Raw genomic sequence first — 25,844 nt, 5'->3', positions numbered from 1 at the left:
CAAAATCTTGTTTTTTAACTGCAGGCCTGTATTCAATCCACTGATCTATACCAGCCAGGGCAAAATCTTGTTTTTTAAACTACAGCATATTTATTCATTTTGCACTAAGATTTTATCTTAAAATGGTGTCATCCCCCACCCCAACTTGAAGAAGATTAGTACAGATATGAAGATTAACTGACCAAGAAAAACTTCCTTCAAAATCATGATGATAATGTTTAAGTAAGAAAGAGGTGGGAGTTATGGGATTTTCAGATTGAAGAAGATTCTTACATATCATCTAACACATTCAGTCCTGACTAGAGTGTACCAAAATGGAAAACAGGATTAGATACTTGTACAGAAACTGTAATAGAAAACTTTTAGTACAGACTGCTATATACACCTGTGTTCCCAGTCCTACCCCGACCATCCAGTGCTTCCAGCACAAGTACTTTCCAGCCCGTAAAATCTTTTTTAAAAAGTTAAGAAGAATTCCTACTAGATAAAACCTTAAAAAGAAGAGTGTAGGAAACAATGTAGGTAACTTACAGCCACACTGTCTCTCAGGGAATGTACACTGCAGTGGAATTATGTGTTCTTAATAAAGAATGAACAGTGGTCAAAATATGCCGTTCACAAGAACCTATAGAATTTATGCCTGAAAGTGGCTGTGAAAATCTAAATGGAGATGCCCTTTGAGGTTGACTTAGATTTGTGTTGCATGTCTCCATGCAGAGTGTCTTTTGTTTTTTGCGTTAATGTAAGAAATAGGAACATTAAATACTTTACCAAGGTGCCATTCATAGAAATGATTACATCAATATATTAAAATCCTGATGTATATTCTGGGTAGTCATAGATAGAATTGATGAATATTAATTGATGTGGTTGGAACAAAAAAGTGGTCAGGGATAGGTGAGAAAGTACAGACAGCTTGCCCCTAAGTATGTGAAATTGTTCATGTATATTTGCTAAATAATTAGCTTCCAGTTTGAAAACCAAAGAAAGCTCTGCTAGGAGACCATTATATCACAAGGATAGAAACTCTTGCTTAATGATTGTAATGCGTATGTTCACAAATGGTGACAGAATCATTTTGACATGCTGTATTTAGATGATGTGAACTGTTTTCATTAATATAGCTGAGTGTAGTTGATTTCTTTATCAACCTCAAGGTTCATATATTTAACCTTGCTCAAACCTGTAGTAACAAGGTATACTTCAATACACTTCTTGGTAATGCACTGCAGTTATGTCATTAGGAATTTCTTCAGAGACTTGAGACATTCATATGAAAAAAATTCTCCATTGTTGATATATTTTATAGAACCTACTAGAGCATTATGCTATAGAGGCAATAGAGATGACATGTGGGTTTTTGAAGTTTAGCTAAGGCACTTTATGATATTGCTGCTGTGCCATTTGTTTTCTGTAAGTAGGAGCCTTGAACCGCCACTACATTTTCCCGCAATTTCATGCTCTAGACAGTAGCTCACATAGTCACAGTTAAAGATACAGGGTCCTTCAGAAGTAACAGCTGCTTGAGTGTGGTTGGTAGGGTATCTGAATGTCTAGCATAAGACGGACGAACAATTTTAATGTTTCATCTAAAATATATGGTGTGTGTGAGTTTGATATCACATTACAGCATTAGATACTTAATGATTTTGTAATAAAAGATTTAGTAATTAAAAAAGGTGTGTTATTTGTGCCAGAATATTGAAGTTACTGAAATGACATACGTAATATTGCTGTGACTAATGGTCTTTCACCTGAGGGCATTGTGACATTTCTTCATGAGTGATGTTCACATTTAGATTCAGCACAGCTAGGTATGAAAATGGAGTTTGTGGTCCTGTTACTGTGGCAACTGACCTCCAGCATCCTCCAGCAGGAATTTGTTTTCTCTCCACAACAATGGCTGTATGTTCTTTTATAAGTCATCTTAATTTTTCCACTGCATGTGAAATATTTTAATAAGTCATGAGATCAAAAACTTAGGAACCAATTTGCAAGAGATCTAAAAGGTATAACTGTTTCATATCTGACTCTTAAAATTTAACATTAAGATAATTTTAGGTTCAATGTGAAATTAAAACTCAAAACCCGGACAATATCCAAATGAAGGACATGGTCCTTATGCCTACCAAAGTCAGATTACAGTTGATTTATATGGTTCCCCTGAAGTTCCTCCTTCTGGACACCATGTATTCGTGATAGGAATCTCTACTTGTAGGGATGTGTGAGAAGTACAAGGACCCTGGGATAAACCTAAAAAGCCAGACGTGTGTTGCTAAAAATGGTGGGTGTAGATAATACCAAATGGAGCTCCTGAGTTCCATGTAGAGTGCTATTAAAAAAAAAAAAAGCCCCGACTGATGTGGCTCAGTGGATTGAGCATGGGCTGCAAACCAAAGGGTCCAGTCAGGACACATGCCTGGGTTATGGGCCAGGTTCCCAGTGTGGGTACTGGGGGCACCTGAGAGGCAGCCACATATTGATGTTTCTCTCTCCCCTTCCCTTCCCCTCTCTGAAAATAAATAATAAAATCTTTAATAAAAAATCACTGTTCTACAGTTTAGGGTTCTATAAAGTTGTAGTATAAAAGTCACTGTCACTTTGATAAACTTCCAAATAATCCTGAAACTGTTAGTATTTATTAGAAAAAGCTAGGTGGTAAAAGTGCTTATTTCACAGGAAAGGCGTTGTTTCTAGTGCTCTTAGGTGTGACTAGGTGAAGTCAGGAACAAAGAAAGGAGAGAACTAGATTTGTATTCCTGGGAGAACTGGAGTTGAGAAAAAGATCATTCCTCCCTGTGGTGCCCAGAAATAAGTCTGGGAAGTACATTCTGCCCGGCAAAACTGCACATTTGCTGTGGGCTGGAGGCCTCTGAGCACCACCTTTCTCTTTTTTCTTTATTTTTCTGAAGGTGGAGGTTTATTGAGGTGTGCTTGTTGTGTCCCACCATAATGTGTGAGGAGGACCCTAGATAGGTCTTTGAATTGGAGGAGTCTTATTGGACACTTGTATATATTTGTCATTGAAGCCTAGGACTTTTTAAAATTTCTTTGGAGGGGGAAAGTAAATGTCACCCTGCTGTGACTCAAGCTCGTGCAGCTTCAGGGGACACAGATGGAATGATGCTTTCAGTGAAGTCTGCATCTGGGTTTGAGTTCACTTTAAAACCCTTCCATTCTAATGGGTGCTTGCAAAGTTATAACAGTGTTCTGAAACACACAAGATGCCAGACAACATTTTTCCAGGTCGGGCTCAGTACTTCTTCCTCAAGTTGGAAGAGTACACAGAAGGCATTCTTCCAGGGAGTCCTACCCTGGGCACCCTGTAAGCCATGCATGGGTTGGGCAGTGGTGGGAAGAAAACCCATGTAAAGAGTTTGTGGAGTTGTACTTCAATATCTTCCAAACCACTCTTTCCTATTACTGATGTAGATTAGGAGGCTGATAACTTCCCTGTATTTCTCATATGAACCCTCCTAAAGTAGGGCATTGAATAAATTAATTGAATAATTGCATTGCAAAAAGTAAATGTATATAGTGAGAAGAAAGGCAGGAGAAATTTCTGATGGAAGCTGCACTGTTATATAATTACTATTATAATTATCAACCTGTGGTTGTGATGATACATCTGTGCCATTTAATAGTAAGCTTGACGTAGGTGTAAGATATAAGATACATAGTTATAGCATGGGGAAAAATAATTTTTTAGTGTAGTAAGCCAAACAAAACCTAGGAATATGTTTTGCCAACAAAACACAAAGGTCCAAGCAGCTCCCCGTGGGGTTTTTGATGAAAGAACTTTGTTGCATCTTTTTTTCAGTGACATATTTTTTTCTTTTAAGGTTTTATTTATATTTAGAGAGGATGGGAGGGAGAAAGAGAAGAAAATGTCACGGAGTGGTTGCCTCTCTGAACCTGGCTTGCAACCCAGTCATGTGCTCTGACTGGGAATTGAACTATCAGCCTTTGGGTTCATAGGCTGGTGCTCAATTCACTAAGTCACAGCAGCCAGTTCCATCATTTTCTTGTTTCAGCTGGTCTCCCTGAGGCTCCCAAAGTCAAGGCTGCAGATAGGAGCATTTTATTTTGAATAGTTGTACCTCTTTGGAAATACTGATTTCAAGAATTCCCTTTTGATATTATCCCCATTCCTTCTATTTAACATACTTTATGGTTTAAAATTGTTGGTTATTTTTCATATTTTTATTTTTATAAATGCGAAAGAGGAGAGAGAAAAACAATTTCTGTTTCCACTTATGCATTCATTGTTTGATTCTGTGATTTTCAGAGAAAGAGGAAGGGAGACAGAGTTAGGTAAATAGAAATTTGTTTTTCCACTTATTTATACATTCATTGGTTCTTTTTTAAAAAGATTTTATTTTTACTTTTAGAGGGAGAGGTAGAAAAACATCAGTGTATGGTTCCTTCTCGTGTGCCCTTTACTAGGGACCTGACCTGAAACCCAGGCATGTGTCCTGTCTGGAATTGGAGCCTGTGACCTTTCAATTTGTAAGCTGGAGCTCCATCCACTGAGACACACCAGTCAGGGATCATTGGTTGATTCTTGAATGAGCCCTGAGCAGGAATAAAACTACCTTGGTATATTGACACAATGTTGTTACTCACTGAGCTACTCAACTATGGCTTTAGGGTAAACATTGATAGTTAATTAATTTAGAAATACATTGCCTTTCATTGTCATACCATGCTGAATGAACTATGTGTTCTCATTTACTGCATTTTTAAATGTTAAATGGTTTATCATGATGAAATAACTTGTAAATACCCTCAAAGACCTAGGCCTCTTTCTCCATGCTGCCTGAACATTAGGTAGCCTCGGGACTGGATGAGCTGTTTCAAATTTAATCCCTTCACAGGCAGATAGTTCAAAAGGATGTGAAAAGCAAAGCAAACAAAATGAAAATAAAAGAACCTTTATGCTTATAGGAGTTTTGTTAAATTGCTATCCTTTCTTGACAAGTGTTTTCAAAAAAAATTTTTGTGATAGCCCTGGCTAGTACAACTCAGTAGATTGATTGCCAGCCTGTGAACCAAAAGGTCAGTTTCCATTCCCAGTAAGGGCACATGCCAGTGCTGTGGGCCAGGTCCCCAGCTGGGGGGTGTGAGAGAGGAAACTGATCATGTATGTATCTCCCACATCAGTTTTCGCTCTCTTCCCCTCTAAAAATTAATCTTAAAATTTGTTCTTGATGTAGAGGTAAATTATGTATGTGGATATGTTCTCTTCATTTTTATTGGCTGCAATAACATTCTGAGTTCCACATTAATTTTTTGTCTCATGATCACTCGCATGTTATTTTGCCATTTTTTGAGACTTCCCTAAAAGATTTTTATGCTACTTTTTTTGTAAAGACATGTAAGCATACAAAATGGTTCCAGTCATGCAATGATCAAGGAAAGAATATAACTTAGGAGAGCTAGGTTAGAGGACTGCAGGCCCTAACCCTGAGCCAACTCCACTCCCCTCTCCAGGTGTTGCCTTCACCTGGCTTCAACTGAAATTCCTCTCCTCCCCGGAAGCAGTCTGGGAGGACTGTAAGTGGCGCACGCGCAGTTTGTTTTCACCGGGCGGCGGTTATGGAGCAGTGAAGGCCCTGGGAGTCTTCCGGGTCGGGTCTTTCGGTTTCAAACCTGAGGTTCTCCGGCCGCTGTCCTGTACGCGGGAAGCCTCACTATCACTGTGGGCCTGGAAATACTCGCATTTACGCCTCCCGCAGCGCTGAATCCCACATCCAGGTGAGACGTCCCGGAACCCCGACCGTTTCCCTGCGGAGGCTGCGGAGGGCCGGTTTACGCGGAAACCCTGAGGCCGTCCCGCGGGAGAGTTCTCCACCTTCTTGTAGTTAAATTCGGTCCACCGCGTGGTTTGGTGCCGAAAGCTGTTCCCTGGGCAGCCGGCCCACCCTGCGCGCCCTTTAAGGTCTCAGGAGACGACGCGGGTGGAGTAAACAATTGGCGCCCCTCAGGAGGCCGAATTGCCCCTGGGTGTGGGATCTTCAGCCCTCTCTGCAGACACCCGCCCGCCCCACGGACACCCACAGGGCACCAAGTGAGCGGCAGGGGAAGAGCTCGGCGAACGCCTGCAGCTGGGACAGTTAGAGGTTGTGGAGATGAGCGAGCAGGGAGACAAACGGCGCCGAGTCAGCCCTTTAATAGGAGGCTCTTCAGACCGGGAGAGTGGTTCTGAGGAGAGGAGTTGGAGGAGCGACTGGGGGAACAGAAAGGCGGTTTGGGGAGACGGGTTTGAGCGGGAAAGTGCTCTGCAAGTGGGGCGGCTGTGGGGTGACTGGAAAGACAAGTAACCAGGGCAGCAGGGGGGACACAGGCCTGGGGGAAGCGCTGGAGCCAGAAGTGTATGGAGGCGGGAGCAATGAGAAAGATCGGGGAGAAGGAGCAAGTAACAGGTGTAGGGACAGGAATAGAGAAAAGAGGAGAAAGGAGGGGGTGGGGGAGAGGAAACACAGGAAAGGACAACAGGGAAGAAAGAAAAGGGGGAAGAGAGGGAAACAGATCCCGGGGCAGAACCAGGAAGTAGCGGGAGGCGTACGGGAACCGGGATCTCAATGAGTGGGGAGCTGATGGAATGTGGCTGATGAAGCTGTGAGATACCCGCTTGTACTTTATATATTTACTTTAACATTTGCTGAATTATAGATTTGAAGAAGAATGTTAAATCTCCAGATTAAAGGTTTGATGGTTCTTAGCTTCCAAATGCAGCTCTTTCTCACTAAAAAGGGGGGGACTTGTCTATTTATTCATCATTCTCTTCTGATTTCCCAGGATGGCAAAAGGGAGGTGGTGACCTGAGAGAAAAAATGACTGGGTCTGGCACCATCTAAACGTTTTCCATAAAATATTCAAAACATGGGGCCTTTTTTCCTCTCCTATGAATTTACTTTTTTCTATCTCTCACATTAAATTCATTTGAAACACATACTGAGAGAAATCCTAGTCTATTACATATCTGCTTTTTTGTAAATCATGAGTTTTGAAGTAAGCATTGGTGACCTATCATGACCAGCTCTTATTATTTTCTAAGTAGAAGAAAATTATAGTCATTATTTTTGAAACTTAGAAGTCATTGCACTTTTGAAAAGAAACCCAAAGCATTTTCCTTTTAAATTAATTGTATCTCGTTTAATTCCTGAGCCGTGCATCCTTTCTATTCTTTATCATATGTGGAACCATCCATTGGAATTTAATAATTCCAGTGTGCACTTGGTAAGGATGTGAGTGATCTTAGCAGTCCGAACCTAGTTTCATGACTTCACCCAGTGTTCAGCAGCTTTTTCCATCCCTTGATGTGATTTGTTGAATTAGTGACTATGAGCCACAAAGGAACTGTTCCCCTCACGTCCCTGTTGTCCATTCTCTGAAACTACTGAAGGATGTACTGGAGCGACCTCCCGCCTATTCGTGGCGAAGTGATTTGACAGGCATATATTTCAATGGCTAACTTTTCCCAAAGCTTTTAGCCTGAAGATTTCTATTCTCTGCAGTTATGTGAGAAAAGAGGAAGGTAGTCTGCCTAGGGTGCTGCACTTCTAGAAGTTCTTGTTTCAGTGCCTCACAGTACCCAGAGGTCCGAGGTGTGCTGGATCTACTATCTGTTGCCCAGTGCTACTGAAATGAGCTCTGGGGGAGCAACGCAGGCACCAGGAGGGAACTAGAGAAAGATGCCATTTCATGGTCCTCACTGCTGAGCTGCAGATTCATAACCTAGAGTGGGGCCCAGATCCCCATGGGATGTGCATGCTCATTAAACCAAAAGGTTGCCCCTTGGTTCTTACTAGCTCACTTGAGGAGTTTAAGAAAAGGCATCATCTGTAGGCATCTGCTCCCACACAGAGTTGGTCAGCTGCTCTGAGTGGGGCATGGTTGTTTAATGAGGTCTTATACTGGATTCTAAGGTGATGCCTGAGATTAGCAAGAGGGACACCAAGTGCATTTGTGAGTGTGAGGAGCAAGCTTTCTTTCAGGAAAGATAGGCTTTCAGGCTTTCTTTATTTTTCTTTCAGGAAAGATAAAAGGGTTCTGTGCTGTGATTGGGGTTCAGGAGAGCAGTGTATGTTCTCATTGCTATAGGAGTTTGTGGACATCTGTGGGAGGAAAGAGCACCTGAAAGGAGGAAGAAGAAACTGCCAGTGTGGTCTCCATGTTGGAGCTCATTGTTCGTAAGTCTGGTATGAAAAGGGTCAGGAGAGAGTGGCTTTTTCATCATTTCTAGGTCCTTCTGCCTGTGAGTGTGGTGGAAGAGGATAAAGGGGCTGTGTGGACACCTGTGAAGCTACATCCTCAACGTGCACACTTGACTCCTCAGCACATCGTTCCCTGAGAAAACAACCCAGAGCTTGAGCAGGGTGACATGGCCGCTTCTCAGGTAAATTGTGTGTCCTGGGTAGAGGTTATGTTTTTCCTCCTCTCATGAGTGGATTTAGGTCTTGCAATGTTTATTTCTCTATTTCTGATATTCTTGCTTAGTGAGGTTGTTCTCTAATATTTTCTTTTAATTATTTTCTGTGTCAACAGTTTATGTACTTTTTTCCTTCCATTCATGACTTTTTCAAGATAATTTGTAATAAAGGAAAGGTGGGCGGTTAAGAAATCCAGATTTTAAGGCAAACTTTTTAGAGCAAAACTTTTGCCAATAGGAACTTGCAGGCATCCATTGACTAAATAATGGTGGTTGTTGTCACCAGTTTATTTACTTTTATCTTTTGTTCCATGTCCTTCTTTTCATTATCTTTAGCTCCCTGAGGAGCTCAAGAATTTCCCTGTTTAATTCATGACCTTCAACTACTGAACACATCCCCCCTGTGACAGATCAACATGGGAAGACACTGATGTCCAACATCCCTGTTGGGATGGTCTCAGAGGCTCAGGTATTGGTAGGGAAGAGACCTGTAGGCTTTAGGTTCATGTGGCTGCAGCATCTGCTCTGTATATCAGGGCTAAGAAAACATAAAATTTTCTAGTGAGAGAAGTTCAGAAAGTTCTGACAAAGAAGAGTAGGTAGAAGAGCCTTGTTTGGTAGTTTTGTGTGGAAGTCTTGGTACCTAAATACACTGATAAGGGTACAAAAAGGGACAGGTACATGCGAATTTGCATTTGTAAAAATTGATGTTTATTTATGATCATTTTCACATAATGATTTTCTGATTTCTGTATTTTTACCAGTAATGTCACAGCAGTGATGACATGTACTTCCGTATGCCTCAGTGAGAGCATGTCCATTGCTCCAGACAACCTGATAGTTACCTGACTAAGGTGCTATCTTAACTATGGAGTTGTTTCCCTTTATCATTGAGAAGGTTCTAGCAGAGAATTATTGAGAAATGTGATAAAATTATCAGATTTTATCTGCAAATTTTGTTGTCATTTAGTTTGTTTGCTTTGGAAAATGAAGGCCCTGCATTTATTTTCTCAAGATTGATGGTTCAAACATGAAGGATTTACTCAACGAGGCCTTGTTCTTGTAAATTTTCATTATATTCCACACTCATGTTACAGACATATCCTGTCTGTTAGTTTTTGTATTTTCAATAAAGTTTACAAGAGCAATATAACTGCATTTTCAGTTCAGTTAAATTTGTAAGGTAATAGCTCTCCACTAATGATACACAAAATTTTAAGAGAAATAAAAAGCTGAGAAATAATAGCTCTGACGTTATGTATGTTCCTCTCCTTATTGTGTTTACAAAACAAAGAACACCGTCCACAGTTAGATTTATGATATTTACAGAATCACAAATTTTAATTTCATTGACATGAAAATTCTATTTTCTATCACTTTTCAGTTGTAGCTAGTTTCCATATGTATGACAATCTGTGAGCATAAAATGTTAACATTTCAGTTATTTAGGTTTCTTACTCTCCTCAGATGTTTGCATTCTTCTCAGTTACCGAAACTCCAATGAATAGTCACGAGATCTCTTTACATGAATTTGCCTGTGTTTGTTGAAAAATTGTACATCAAATTCGGGGGAAAATTTAGCTCTACCCTTTACTATATGTTTCACAAAATACTCTTATAGGAAGAATAATTTTGTTCTAAGATTACTTATACAACATTTTCAAATAGTATTTTGGCTGTTGTTTCTTATTTCTTGAAAACTGTAAATTTTATAAACCATTTCCAGCTCAGAGATATGTCTGAATTCTGTATTGTTTTGTGTGCTGTTCAGAAGTGTGGCACATGGACCAGAGACTTTGCTGTCAGTAGTAAAAAGTGAGCTCGTGAAAGATGTGGAAACACAGGCCCCATCCCAGAGTCCTGTATCAGAATCTGCACTTTCGCAAATCTTCAGTTGTCTCTTGTCTGAATTAAATGTGAATAAGTACTTAACACTTTCAACTCCTCATGAGTTTTGTAGCTGAGAAACAAATGTACACAGCTTATTCCAGATGATACAAATACAACGCTTATACATATGCCTGTGTTGATGCCTTTGTTTTAAAGAGTATTTTTCCAAAAAGTAAAGTCTGTGTTTGGGGTTTGTGGTAGTCAACGTCATTTCTTAGTGTTTGAAAATACAATAGAACATATGTCTGAGTCAAAATAATATTAGTAAGGACCTCGGGGTACTCTTTTAGCTCAAAACCACTTCTCCTAACAGTGTTTGCTTGTTGGATGACATTTTGAACTCTGCTGTTTCAGGGACTGTTGACTTTCAGGGACGTGTCAGTAGATTTCTCTCAGGAGGAGTGGGAATGCCTGGACCCAGGTCAGCGGAAATTGTATGTGGATGTGATGTTGGAGAACTACAGGACCCTGGTCTCTGTGGGTGAGGAAGACTTCCTTTAGACCTCCTGCTCCACCTGCAGGGTTTTGTTTTGTTAGTTTAACATCTTTTGGGGACTTCTGCTTTGTGCGGGAGCCCTTCAGATTGTAACTCTCAATAGAGAAATTGGAGGTTATCTTGTATAGAGAGAAAAGACTTTGTGAATTATGTGAATTAGGAACTTTTAGTGTCTGAAAAGTTTACTTGTGACCTAGAATAATTAAGGTGCTACTGTAAACAGTATTTTGGAAAATCACATTCTAGAATATTTTATATTACCAGTTTAATTACCTGAGAAGAAAATGGAATGGAAAATGGCAAAATTCCCTCAAAACTAATGATTCTTTTTTTGAATAAACAGGACTTTTTGTCGCCAAGCCAGTTCTGGTCACCTTTTTGGAGCAAATGAAGGGTTGCTGGATTGTGAACAGGGAAAAGACAATATCTGCCCCCCCAGGTAGGTGGGGATGGGGAAGCAGGTGACACAGGTGAGAGGCCCAAAGGTCATGGTGGAAGCCAGACCTTTAAGTGTGGTCAGTGGACGGGATTTTGAGAATTTCAGGTTTATTTCTGCTGCTGTTGTAGAGGGCCAGTTTGTGTCCAACATGTCAGGTGACCTCTCTCATCCTGTTAGCACTTGGGGCCAAAGTCTTTTCCTTCACTTGCGAGAGCTGCTGTGCTCTGGCTTCTTTTGCATTCCATTGGGGTCCCACAAACATATGTGTTCGTTTCTGTGTAAGGTATATTAAGCTTTTTTGTTTTTAACTTTTGCTTTTTTCTCATGGAGAGTGATTACAAAGGAAACGATTGAATCCTGGAATTTGGTTCAGAAACCCCAAGAACCTTGGGGACAGGTGTCATGTTTTCTGGTTTATAACATCTGATACTATGGAAGCTACAAATAAGATCCTACCAAGTTTAGACTGACTCAGTGATTTCATCACGGTAACATTCACCACCCGAAATGAGACAATCTAATTTTTTGTTTCACTTTAAAATGTCCTTTCGCATACTATGAAATAACATAAGAAGTTTATAGTGTATGTTTTGATTCCTTCATGTTAGAATACTTTACTGTGTTTATTTACCTCTCTAAGTTCTTCAGTAAGTTACTGCCATAGCTGACTTGACAGCACTGCCCACCATGTGGGAGAGTCTCTGTTGTTACCTGATTTCTTCATCTCTATTCTTTGGTAAGAAGTGAGTTACAGAATTATTAGGCACTTCATATTTTAAAAATTATTTGGTGGTGCTTCGGTGCTCAGTGATTCTGGCCCTTGAGTGTGTTGCTTGTAGAAGTGGTAGGGTTGGAGTGTAACATGGTCTTAAGCTGTCTACTGGCTGTGGGTCCTCCCTGGGGGTTCAAGGTCAGCCACAACCTGTGATCTGCCCAGGATCAATCACCTGGCACCCATTACAGAGTGATGTGCAGTACCACCTGTGCAGATGGGTCCTAATTCCCTGGTTTGTAGGGTCCCCAGAGAGGGCAAGATGTGATTCAAGGCCACCTGTGTCTCCTGCCAGCATGTGGCCACTGAGTGAGAGGTACAGGCCATGCAGAGACCAGATCCAGCTTGTTTGAAAGATTTAGGAGAGTCTGAACCATGATGCAAGAGGGGCCACTTGAGTGGGAAAGCCACTGGACATGGCTTGGGTGATTTCTCAAGTGGAGTGGGGCAAGGTCTCAGGGAATGACTAGGACAGGCTTATACCACTAGCCAGGTAGTAGGTGGGGACTCAGATATAGTACCTTCCTTCTCTCTCTGTGGTGGGGAGGGCTCAGCAAGGGCCTTCTGTGTGGGGGAAAGCTGCTCCTCCTGCCTTAGCCCTGAAGGCAGACAGTCGAGCCCCTCCCTGAAATCTCTAGCACCTTTCAATCTGCTGTCCCAAGGCTAGAGATCAGAGTGAGTGAGTCCCAATAAGTCTTTGTCAAGCCCTTTAAGAAAAAGACTTGGAGTTTTTCTTCAAAGTCCATCTCTCCATCTCAGTCAGCTAGCATCCTCACTGGTTTTCCTTGTCAATAGTAGATTTCCCAAATTGAGTTATGTTTTTGGTTTTATTCATCTATTAGAAAAGTGAATGTTAGTTTTCAACTCAGTACACGTGATATATTGTGGGAGTTAATGAAAATATGAATCCGCCATATGTCATTTGCTGTGAAAATTATGTGCATGTTTGTGTTGTTTTTACCTATGTTTTTTATGACTTACCGTATTTTGCCATGTGTAACGAGCTCCTGTGGATAATGTGCACCCAGGTATTCTGCCCAAACTTTCTGGAAAAGAGTATCTTTTATTGTAATTTTCAAATTCAGTTCTGTACATATTTATAGTTAGTTTTTTTTGCTATTTTTGTATATAAAGGAATTCTAGCATTTTCTTCACATATTATGGTATAGGAAATTTTATGTAACAACTAGTTACAAAACACAAGAGTCTGAAATACGAGTTATTTCAGGTGCTACCCATGTATAATGTACATCTTTAGTTTGATCTCAAAAATTTAGGCAAAATGGGGCACACTATTCATGCCAAAATATAGCATCTTGTTTTTTTCTGTGCTTTAATGGTCAATGTTTGTTTTGTCCAGTGTAGTTACTGTAATAGGGTTAATTTTATATCTGGATTCATATTCTATTTTTGTGAGGTAAAAATATCCGTAAATTGAATATAAATTTTGAAAAGTTTTATAACTATCTCCTTTAGAAATCTTTTGTTTTCAAATTTGTTAAAAATCATGTGAGCACATTTCTAGCATCCTTTTTTCAGTGTATTTTATTGATTATGTTATTACAGTTGTACCACTTTTCTCTCCCATTGATGTTCTTCCAACCTGTGCCCCATTTCCCTCCATCATTTCTCCCCTTAGTTCATGTCCATTAGTCGTACATATAAATTCTTTGGCTTCTTCATTTTTTATGCTAGTCTTAACCCTTTGCTGTCTGTTTTGTACCCACCATTTATGCTTCTTATTCCCTTTACCTGTTCCCCCATTGTACCCCCACCCCCTGCCCACTGATAACCCTTTCTGTGAACTCCATTTCTGGGATTTTGCTTCTGTTCTAGTTGTTTGCTTAGTTTCTTTTACTTTAGGCTCAGTCTTTGATAGTTGTGAGTTTGTAGTCATTTTACTGTTCATATTTTTGATCATCTTCTTTTTCTTAGATAAATCCCTGTAACATTTTATAGCTTAAGGGCTTGGTGATGATGACCTCCTTGAACTTGATCTTATCTAAGAAGTCCTTTATCTGCCCTTCCATTCTAAATGATAGCTTTGCTGGACTGACTAATCTTGGATATATTTCTTTCTTTTCATAATTTTGAATACTTTTTTCCAGCCCCTTCTTGCCTGTAAGGTTTCTTTTGAGAAATCAGCCAATAGGCTTATGGGAACTTTTTTGTAGGCAACTGTGTTTTTTTCTCTTGCTGTTCTTAAGATTCTCTGCTTATTGTTCATCTTGGGTAGTTTAATTTTGATGTGTCTTGGTGTGTTCGTCTTTGGATCCACCTTGTTTGGGACTCTCTGAGCTTTCTGGGCTTAAGAGGTATATTTCCTTCTGCAGATTGGGAAAGTTTTCCTTCATTATGTTTTCAAATAAGTTTTCAATTTCTTGCTCTTCCTCTTGTCTTTCTGACACCCATATGATTTGGATGTTGGAATGGTAAAATTGTCCTACAGGTTGTAGAGACTCATTTTTTTTTTTTTTTTAAACGTATTTTTTTTTTTTTAAGATTTATTTATTTATTTATCTTTGGAGGGAAAGGAGAGAGGGAGAGAAACATCAATGTGTGGTTGCCTTTTGTGCGTCCCATGCTGGTAGTTAGCCTGCAAGGAACCGGCCTGCAACCCAGGCATGTGCCCTGACTGGGAATCGAACTGCGATTGTCTGGTTCGCAGGCCCGCGCTCAATCCACTGAGCTACGCCAGCCAGGGCTTGAGACTCATTTTTTTTTGAATTCTTGTTTTTTTTCTTCTGTTCTCGTTGGATATTTCTTCTTTCCTTTTGTTCCAAATTGTTGAATTAGGCCCAGTTTCCTTCCCTTTACTGTTGGTTTTTTGTATTTTTTGCTAATTTCACTTTGTATAGTCTTCACTTCCTCCTTTATTTTGTACCCATACTCATTCATCTCTGTGAACATCCTGATTAGCAGTGTTTGGTAGTCTGCATGTAATAGGTTGGCTGTCTGTTTATTGCTTAGTTCTTTTTGTGGATTTTGGATGTGTTCCTACATTCGGGCGTATTTCTTTGTGTCTGTGCACCCGTCATGTTTAAGGGGAGGAGCCTGAGGTATTGGGTAGTGTAGGGAACTCACTTCATAACATTGTGGCACTGTGTGCAGGGGAGGTGTCAGAGGGAACAATGGTACTTGGTCAGGTCTCCCCGTTTTCAGTCACTTCCCCTACTATCCACAAAGTGAGTGTTCCCTTCTGGTGCTCATTCCCTGGTGTGGAGGCTTGTGTACATTTTAGGACCCTGTTGGCCCCTCCAACAGAATCTTCTGTAAGACTGGCAGTTTTTCTCACCTCTGCAAGCCCCCACAGGTTTTGACAGCCAGAGGTTTTGAGGCTTACTTTTGCCACCCTAGAACCTAGATGGCACGGTGTGTCTGGCTCCCCAGTTGTTCCTCCTGGTATATGTGCACTTGAATGTGGGACTGCCCTTATGACAGCCACCATCTCACCCACCCTGTCCTGCCACCAACTTAACCAGAAGTCATCTTAGCTCTAGCTGTCCATCTCTGTTCCTCCTATCAGTCCAGATTAATGCTTCTTCTTGAACTCATTGATTGTCAGGCTTTTGTACAGTTCGATTTTCTGGCAGTTTTCCTTGTTTTTTGGTTGTATATTTCTTTTGATTATGTGAGGAAGCAAAGTTGTTTACCTATGTTTCCATCTTTGTCAGATGCCCTCCCAAATCTAGCGTCCTAACCGTCTATAACTATATAGTCCATTCACGTTAGGTATACTTCCTTTGTTGTCTGTGTGACCTCCTGCAACTTCCATCTGACAGTCACGTCTCAGTGTACATTGAACAGTTATTCATTTGCCTTAAAACCAAGTCTCAGGTAATTACCTTTGTTCTTTTACTGTGAGGTGGCCCCCATTAGATTACTTACCTCAGTGCACCCTATAGTATCTGTCTCTTCATGACTCGTGTGCTTCATTTAAAAAATGTCCTCAAAAACGTCATGTGGTGTTAAGATCTTCAGTTTCCTGACAATACAATTCCTCTGTGTGTATATGCTACATTTTTAAATGTATTTATTTATCCATAGACATCGGGGTTGCTTCCACCTATTATAGGCTTTTGTGAATTGTACTGTCGTCAACACAAGTGTGCCAATGTCTCTCACAAGTTTTCCTTTGAATTCTTTTGGAGAAATAACTACCCAGAAGCAGAAGTGTGCAGTTAGAGATCAATTCTGTTTTTGATATTTTGATATCCCAGTTGTTATAGATACTGTTGGTACCAATTTATCTTTCATTCAGTCATGTACAAGATCCGCTTTCTCCACATTTTTGGAAAACACTTAATGTTGTTTCTGGGTTGTTGGTTTTTTTTTATCCTGGTCATCTTAATTGTTTTTTTTTTTTTAAAGATTTTTATTTATTTATCTTAGAGGGGAAGGGAAGGAGAGAGGGAGAGAAATATCAATGTATGGTTGCTTCTGGTGTGTCCCGTGCCGGGAACTGGCCTGCAACCCAGGCATGTGCCCTGACTGGGAATCAAACCGTGATCGTATGGTTTGCAGGCCTGCGCTCAATCCACTGAGCTACACCAGCCAGGGCTGGTCATCTTAATTGTGAATTGATATGTATGTGTGTGTGTTTTAGTAGAGAATGCAAACATACATTTCTTGGATGTGCTTAAACAACCATAGGATGCCTGGCTGGTGTAGCTCAGTGGATTGAGGGTGGGCCTGCGAGCCACAGGATCCAAGGTTCGATTCCCAGCCAGGGCACGTGACTGGATTGCAGGCCAGTTCCCAGCAGGGGACTCACAAGAGGCAACCATACATTGATATTTCTCTCCTTCTCTCCTTCCCTTCCCCTCTAAAGATAAATAAATAAAAATAAAATCTTTCAAAAAAAAAAAAACAGCCATAGGAAAGACTCAGAGACTTGAGTAAATGTACATCAGAGGAGAAGGTCTGTGAATGACTTTCAAAGAGCAGTTTTGGCTTTGCAGCAAAATTGTGTAGAAGTTAATAAGAACTCACACATGCATAACCCTCACCCTTTCTCAGTGTCCCCCAGCTGAAGAGTACATTCATGATATTTATGAAGTTACATTGGTCCATCCTTATCAACCACAGTTCATGTTCTTCGGTGAAATACTAAGGAGCACAGTTACTGGATCGAATAAGTATTTGTTTAGTTTTGTTAGAACCTCCAAACTCTCCTCCCTGGGGACTGTACAATTTTATATTTTCACCAGCAGTGAATGAGAGTTCCAGTTGCTCCTCATCCATAGCAGCGTTTGCTGTTGTCAGCATTGCTTGTTTAGTTTTCATATGCATTTCCTTTCTGACTTAAGATGTAGAGGTTCTTTTCAGATACTGATTTTCTATCTGTGTACCTTTTTTAGTGTGCTTTCTTTTAAGGTGTTTGAGCCTTTTTAGTCAGGTTTGTGCTCTTGTCACTGTTGAGTTTAAAAAGATTTTTGCATGTTACACGTAATCCTGTATATGTCATCTTTAGCAAATATTTTTTTCTTAGCCTGTGGATTCTCTTTTTATTTCTCATGATGAGGATCATATATAGTTTTTCCTTAATGTTTTAGTTAAGACATGGGAGTTTCAATCTTAATAATACAGAATGAAAAACATGATGTTTAAGAATGTATCTTGAAAAAGTGTGATGTGGCCCTGGCTTATGTGGCTCAGTGAATTGAGCACTGGCCTGAGAACCCAGGGGTTGCTGGTTTGATTACCAGTCAGGGCACATGCCTGGATTGGGGACTGGGCCGCCAGTAGGGTGCATGTGGAAGGCAGCCATGCATTGATGTTTCTCTCCCTCTTTCCCCTTTCTCCTTGCCTTCTCCTCTCTCTAAAAAGAAAGGAATATGCTTTTAAAAAAAGAAAGAAAAAATGTGATGTGTATACCAGGAAGATTGCTGAATATTCAGCAACTTGGAGATTATGTTTGTAATTGTATTTTTTTAATATAGAATATAAGCATATGGAGTCACATCATGAAGGGGGACTTGATGGGATAATCACTTTTGATGTTACATGTCAACTCAAATAACATTTTTCATTTCTTCCAAATTGTACACCACCGGTATAGCCACAGTGATTTTTTTCACTTGTATATCTTCACTGTTGTAAAGGATTCTGCAGTCGATATGGGTGTGCGTATACCGCTTTGAATTTGTATTCTCATATTCTTCGGGTAACTCCCCAGAAATGGAATTGCTGTGTCCTGTGGTACTTGTTTGTCAGCCTCTGAGGGACCTTCATCTTGTTTTGTGTGGTGGCTGCGTGAGAGTTCTCATTTCTCTGTATCATTGCTGATGCTCATTTGTTGATTCACTGGCAATTGGCATCTTGTTACATGTGTGATGGTATTTCATTGTGTGTCCAAGTTGCATTTGTCTGACGATGAATGATGTTGAACATCTTTTCATATGTGTATTGGCCATCTTTCTGTCCTGTTTGATGAAAGATCCATTCAAGACATGTACCATTTTTTAATCAGATTGTTTGATTTTTTTTTGATGTTGTGTAAGTTCTTTCCATATTGTGGATATTTAGTATCATTGGTGGATAACTTTCCCTCTTTGGTAGATTGCTTATTTGTTTCTTTGTGTTGTTGTTGATTTCCTTTGCTGTGTAAAATCTTACAGTGTTGTAGTGTCATTTGTTTATTTTTTCTTGATTGATATGTGTACATATATACCTACATATGTACAAAAACCCATTGGTAAGATCTACAGCAGATATCATTGACTCTCCTTTATTGCAGTGTTTTCATAGTTCCAGGTCTTCCATTCTGGTTTTTAATCCATTTTGTGTTTATTTTGGTACATGGCATAAGAAAGTGGTCTAGTTATGTTATTTTGTGTGTATTAATTCATTTCTCTTTCACAGCTTATCAACACTAACTTGAGTTGAGTTGTGAAAACCCACTACCATCAGACCAGCCTCTCTTGCACAACTTAAGAAAGTATCTGTCTGTTCTCATTGTGTGTCCCTAATTTATAGATTAGTTAACCATATGTCTTTGGTCACTTCTAAAATTGTGTTACTTTTTTTATCATGGTGTTTTTTAAAGATAACTAAATATATTCAGAATGCTAAAGATTTAGAAAATATGTGCTTTCCACTGATTTTCTTCCATTCTACAAATTGTGTTTTTCACCAACTGATGATTAGCCTTAATGTGCAGAAGTTTTTCTATTTGGTATAATCCCATTTGTCTGTGTTTACTTTGTTTGCCTTTTCTTTTGGTGTTACTGTGAAGCAAATAGGTCAAAATCTTTTTTATTATACCTTTTCATTTACTAGATTAACAGTTACTGGTTTTATGTTAAATTTTTCCTCCATTCTTATTCACTATTTGTATATTATTTCATGTAGGGGTCCAATTTTAGTCGTTATTTTACAGATGGACCACCCGTTTTTTCAGCAGTCTTTGATTATGTGAATATTCTTTTCTCATTTGGTTTTATTTAGCCTTCTTGTTGCAGCGCCTCTGAGCCTATACAGGAGAAGTTGTATGTAGGCTTTTTCATTCACTGTGCTTAATTATTTATGTCTGCTTTAATGGTTTTTATGTACTTTATTGATAAGAGAAGCTTTGAAATATGTGGGTTTTTTTTTTAAGATTTTATTTGTTTATCTTTAGAGGGGAAGAGAAAGAGAGAAATATCAATCTATGGTTGTCTCTCATGAGTCCCCTGCTGGGAACTGGTCTGCAACCCAGGCATGAGCCCTGACTGGGAATCGAACTGTGATCATGTGGTTCACAGGTCCTTGCTCAATGCACTGAGCTACACCAGCCAGGGCTTGAAATATGTTTTAAAAAATATTTTATTTATGTATTTTTATGGAGAGGGGATTGAAGGAGGAAAATGGAGAGAAACATCGATATGGGAGAGACACATCACTTGGTTACATCTCTCCTGCTTCCAAAGGGAGATGACCTGCAACCCAGGCATCAGCTCTGACTTGGAATTGAATTGGCCATCCTTTTTGGGTAATGATGCTCAAGGCACTGAGTTACACCAGTCAACCTTCATCTTCATTTTAGAATGAACTATTCTGTTTTTGTGAAAAGTGTCATTGGGATTTTCATAAGTATTACTTTCAATGTTTGGACAATCTGGGATACATCTGATGGCTTACACTAATCATTCCAATGTCTGATCATGAGATAAGGTTTTTTAAAGTTTAGGTTATCATTTCTCTTGTGAAAAATTTCCATAGTCCCCAACGATAAAGTCACTGAAGAATCTTTCCTCATTTTTTTTGTTAGCACCAATATTTGCCGTTGAAGTCCCACTGACTTTTTTTGTTGTGTTCTTGTGTACCTATTTCTGTTTTCCTCTTCTCATACAGGCCATTTTGTACAAGTGTATGTTTGGGACATTTTATTTATTGGATCATAAATGAAGACAAAGCTAGTTGTCTTGCCATTTCTAAAATGGGTTCTGAATCCCAACACAAAGCTGATATGTGGGTTCTGAATCCCAACAGAAAGCTGATATCTGGGCTGGTCCTACACTTTTTGACTTTTTTTTTAAATTCATTGCAGAATGAGTATTCCATTACTAAGTACTATTTCACAAAATAGACCATATAACTATGACCTTTCATAATTGAAAATATTACCTGTAGCTCTGGTTGTGATTTCTTGGCTTCTGGTGCAATCTATCAAGAGTCAGAATTCAAGGCCCTGGCTGGCATAGCTCAGTAGATTGAGCGCGGGCCTGTGAACCACACGATCGCGGTTCGATTCCCAGTCAGGGCACATGCCTGGGTTGCAGGCCAGTTCTCAACAGGGGACTCATGAGAGGCAACCATACATTGATACTTCTCTCCTTCCCTTCCCCTCTAAAAATAAATAAATAAAACCTTTTAAAAAATAAAAAATAAAATCCTTACTGTGTAGGTTTAAAAAAAAAGAGAGTCAGAATTCATTTTCAAACTAATATATTATGCCGAAAGGCAACATAAACCACAGGAGTCATTACCCTGACAGATAGAGTGGCCAAGAAATCAGTGAAAGAAATGGAGACCAGAGCTCCAACTCTAAAGATTTCAGCTAAGAACTAATTCATCAGCGTTCGATATCCCTGGAAGAAAAGGAAATTATATCAAGACATGCTACATCCTTAGTGAAACAGACAATTCTTACTCTTTTTTACATGTTTTTCTGTGTAATCACAGGGATCTAGGCCTCCATGTGATCGGGCACAAAATCACGCTACAAAGACCAGTTTCTTAATAAAAGCAGAGGTATTTGCTTCATCAATTTAAATACTGCACATTTTGTATTCACAAGTAAATTACTGTGTCATGATGGTGACCAATCTTCAAGCAACCAAGGAAGAATACTGAATTTTTTATTGATTGATTTTTTTTCCTGAATACACACTTTTTATGTGACTTTGTCCCATTATACCTTTTCTGGCTGGGAACATTTAACTTTCTTTAGGAGTACTCAGAAACGGAATGCAGTCAATACTTGCTGGTATGTTTGTTATATGCTCCCCAGAGTGTCAAACCTGTGAACATTTATTTTGTATCTTTCAGCTGTTTCATCTGATGACAATCAGGCCTCTTTGAGAAAGCCAGGGATGGAAGATTTATTTTCTAAAGTAATACTGGTAAGAAACAGAAGGTGTGCCTTTGATAATGTATTGATAGCCTAATAAGAATGTGTATGATGAGAAAAAGCGGTGTTAAAAGGAACTTAACTAACATAGGATAATTATTGTTTGAGAAAATCCTTGTTATCTCTATAGGTCAAAAATAGTACACATTACGGAAATATCCTACTTTCAGTCAGTGACAATGCAGATAAAGGTGTGTCCAAATGTGAAGACTAGAAACCATTTCCTGTGTGTATATATTCTTGCAAATGCAGTCAGGACATTTAGGAACTCACATAATCCATGGTGTGAATAGTCATTTGAATTGGTTAAAGTGTAGATTTCTATTAATTTTCAGCACTGCTTTCTAAAATTTAGTGATATATAATGCACATGGACAATTTAAATATCAATTTCAGAGTGTTTTTATTAAAGAATTATTATTCCTTTTTGAGGAATAGGGTTGTTTTCATATTTAAGTATGTATCATGTTGTAAACTTGGGAGTGATTTGTTTTAAGAAAAATTGAATCATTTTTAGAGAGCGGGAAAGGGAAGGAGAAAGAGAAAGCCAAACATTGTTTTGGGAGAGAAACCTCAAATGTTTGCCATTTGCCTACACCGTTACAGTATACGGAACCTACAGTCCGGGCTAGCTCCCTGATTGGGACTAGAACTGGAAAGCCTTCACTTTGTGAAACAGAGCTCAGCTGACTAGTCACACCTGCCATGGCTGGGCGAATTTTTTAATACATACACCCCACATTGTTTAGTCGGTACCAGAGAATAGGTACCACAAATATTTGCGAATAAGTGTACATGTATAATGAAATTAACCTATTAATAATGGCCTTTCTTTCTTCATTAATTACCAGAGTACATGTAATGAAGGCAGAGTTTACCAAGATAATGAACATTGGAAAAATTTCGACCATGGGTTTAATCCTTACAACCATCAGTATCTTCAGCTGCCAGACAACCATTATAAAGGCCAGAAACTCTTTGAGAAAATGTCAAGTTACAGTACACATGAGGTTATTCGTATTCTGGAGAAAACAAACAAACAAGGTGAATGTGCCCAGTCTTTGAAGCAGTCCTGCAGTCACATTAAACAAGGGAATATTTGTACCAGTGAAATCACTTACAAATGTGTACCCTGTAGCAAAGTCTTCAGTCACATACTCAATCGAAATAGACTTAAGAAATGCCAGACGGGAGAAAACCATTCTGAATATAAAGAATGTGGAAAAACATTCAGTCGAACTTCATGTCTTACTGTCCATCAGAAAATTCATACTGGAAAGAAGTTCTCCAAATATAAAGCATGTGGTGAAGTCTTTAAAGGGCATTCCTACTGTACTCCACATGAGAAAAGAAGTCATATTGGGGAGAGACGTTACCAGTGCAGAGAATGTGGTAAAGCCTTTACCCAGTCCTCAGGGCTTATTCAACATCAGAAAACTCATACTGGGGAAAAGCGTTACAAATGTAGAGAATGTGGTAAAGTCTTTAGCAAGGCGTCATACCTTACACGGCATGAGAAAATTCATACGGGAGAAAGGCCTTATAAATGTAGAGAATGTGGTAAAGCCTTTACCCAGTCTTCAGCGCTTATTCAACATCAGAAAACTCATACCGGGGAAAAGCCTTATAAATGTAGAGAATGTGGTAAAGCTTTTAGCAAGTTATCATACCTTACACGGCATGAGAAAATTCATACGGGAGAAGGGCCATATAAATGTAGAGAATGTGATAAAGCCTTTATGTGGTTCTCAGACCTTACACGACATGAAAGCGTTCATACTGGTGAGAAGCTTTACCAATGTAAAGTGTGTGGTAAAGCTTTTAACCAGTCCTCAAAACTTAAATGTCATCACAGAATTCATACTGGAGAGAAGCCCTATAAATGTAAAGAATGCGATAAAGCCTTTCGCCGGTCCTCAGCCCTTTTTTATCATCAGAAAGTTCATACTGGAGAGAAGCCTTATAAATGTAGGGAATGTAGTAAAGCATTTAGCCAGTTCTCAGGGCTTGTTCAACATCAGAGAATTCATACTGGGGAAAAGCCATATAAATGTACAGAGTGTGGTAAGAACTTCGCCCGGTGCTCATCACTTTATCAACATCACAGAAGTCATTCAGGAGAAAAGCCTTATAAATGTAGTGAATGTGGTAAACACTTTGCCTGGTCCTCAAAACTTAATCAACATCAGAGAATTCATTCAGGAGAGAAGCCTTATAAATGTACAGAATGTGGTAAAGCCTTTACGGAGTCCTCAATCCTTAATAAACATCAGAGAGTTCATACTGGAGAGAAGCCTTATAAATGTGGACAATGTGGTAAAGACTTTGCCTGGTACTCATCACTTTATCTACATCAGAGAATTCATTCAGGAGAGAAGCCTTATAAATGTACAGAATGTGGTAAAGGCTTTTCCCAGTCCTCAAAACTTAATCAACACCAGAGAGTTCATGTTGGAGAGAAGCCTTATAAATCTGGAGAACGAGCTAAACTGTTTATGTGTTCCTCATCTCTTAATCAGCGTCACAATATTCATACTGGAGAGAGCCTTATAAATGTAGAAAATGTGGTAAAACATTTGGGTGTTCCTCTACCCTTACTCAACATGGAAGAAGTCATCCTGAAGGAAAGCCTATCATAAGTACAGAATGTGGTAAATCCTTCAGCAAATCCTTAAATCTTACTCAGCATCAGAAAATTCATACTGGAGAGAAGCTTTATAAATATAGAGAAGGTAATAAAGCTTTCAGCTCATCCTCAAAACTTAATTGGCATTAGAGATTTAAAATGGGAGAGAAATGTAATTGCAGAGAATATAGCAAAGCCCTTACGTGTTCCTGAAATTTTAACATCAGCGAATTTACAGTGGAGAGAAGCCGTATAAAGGTAGAGAATGTGGCAAGGGGCCTAGCCAGTCCTCTCACCTTTCTAAACATCAGAATATTCATATTGGAAATAATGTATATTGTGTGGTAAAGCCATTAGGCTGACACCTTACTAACATCACAGACATCATGGAGGATAAGAACTACAAATGTAGGGAATGTGTCAAGGCTTTTCACCTGTGCTCATTACTTCCTCAAGATTGGAGAATTTATGCTACAGAGAAACAGTAAAATTTGGAAAACTTAATATCTTTTATCATTGTTCAACTGTCTATCATCAGAGAAGACTTAAAAATATAATGAATTTGTCAAAGTTCCTAATCCTTCATACCTTAATCCACATGTGATAATTCCTACAGGAAAGAAGCATAACAAGCCTATTTAAAATGTTACAAAGCTGCAACCAATATTCAAAGTTGAGTCAACATCAGAGTTCATTGTAAATACCAACAATACAAATGAAAAGAATGTTGAATACTATTTTTCAGTATTCACAGCTTATATGATATATAAGAAGTCATACTAGAGCGCTGGCTGGTGTGGCTGAAGTTGATTGAGCACTGGCCTGCAAACTGAAAAGTTGTTGGTTCATTTGCAGTCAGCGCCCATGCCTGGTTTGGGGTGAAGTCCCCAGTTGGGGGCATGGCAGTGAGCAACCGATTGACACATCTCTCCCATGTTAATATTTCCTTCTCTTCTCTTTAATAGTAAATGAAATCTTGGTTGTTTGTTTTGTTTAAAAATTTAATTATTTTTAGAGAAGAGAGAGAGAAACTCATTGTGTGGGTGCCTCTTGTGCGCCTCCTACTGGAGACCAGCAACCCAGGCATGTGCCTTGGACTGGGAATGGAACCAGGGACTCTCTGGTCTGCAGGGTTGTATTCAATCCACTGAGTTATACCAGCCAGGGCAAAATCTTGTTTTTTAAACTACAGCATATTTATTCATTTTGCACTAAGATTTTATCTCTGCATATACTAAGTTCTGTCATCATCCCCACACCAACTTGAAGAAGAATTACTACAGATAGGAAGATTAACTGACAAAGAAAAACTTCCTTCAAAATCAGGGTAACAATGTTTAAGTAAGAAAGGGGTGGGAATTACAGGATTTTCAGATTGAAGAAGATTCTTACATATCTAACCCATTCGGTCCTGACTAGAGTGTACCAAAATGGAAATCAGGATTAATATAATAGAAAATTTTTAGTACAGACTGCTATACACACATGTGTTCCAGGCCCTTTCCTGACCATCTAATGCTTCCAGCACAAGTACTTTCCAGCCTGTAAAACCTTTTTTAAAAAGTTAAGAAGAA

At 39.3% G+C, this 25,844-nt stretch overlaps 1 protein-coding gene across 1 annotated transcript in view; it reads left to right on the top strand.

The window, feature by feature from the left end:
• The window catches only part of ZNF845 (zinc finger protein 845), a 45,820-nt gene extending 20,393 nt beyond the window's left edge, over window positions 1-25,427 (top strand). The window contains 3 exon segments of the mRNA XM_037045593.1: window positions 2,913-2,918; window positions 23,031-24,185; window positions 24,188-25,427. Coding sequence (XP_036901488.1) covers window positions 2,913-2,918; window positions 23,031-24,185; window positions 24,188-24,420 — 1,394 coding nt within the window. The 3' untranslated portion in view covers window positions 24,421-25,427.
• The last annotated feature ends 417 nt before the right edge of the window (window positions 25,428-25,844 follow it).

Source organism: Sturnira hondurensis, unplaced genomic scaffold, assembly GCF_014824575.4.
Source record: "Sturnira hondurensis isolate 20B ecotype Veracruz unplaced genomic scaffold, ASM1482457v3 Scaffold0004386, whole genome shotgun sequence".
Lineage (NCBI taxonomy): Eukaryota > Metazoa > Chordata > Mammalia > Chiroptera > Phyllostomidae > Sturnira > Sturnira hondurensis.
The sequence above is the reverse complement of the archived record's forward strand: the minus strand, read 5'-3'. Positions and strand labels throughout refer to the sequence as shown.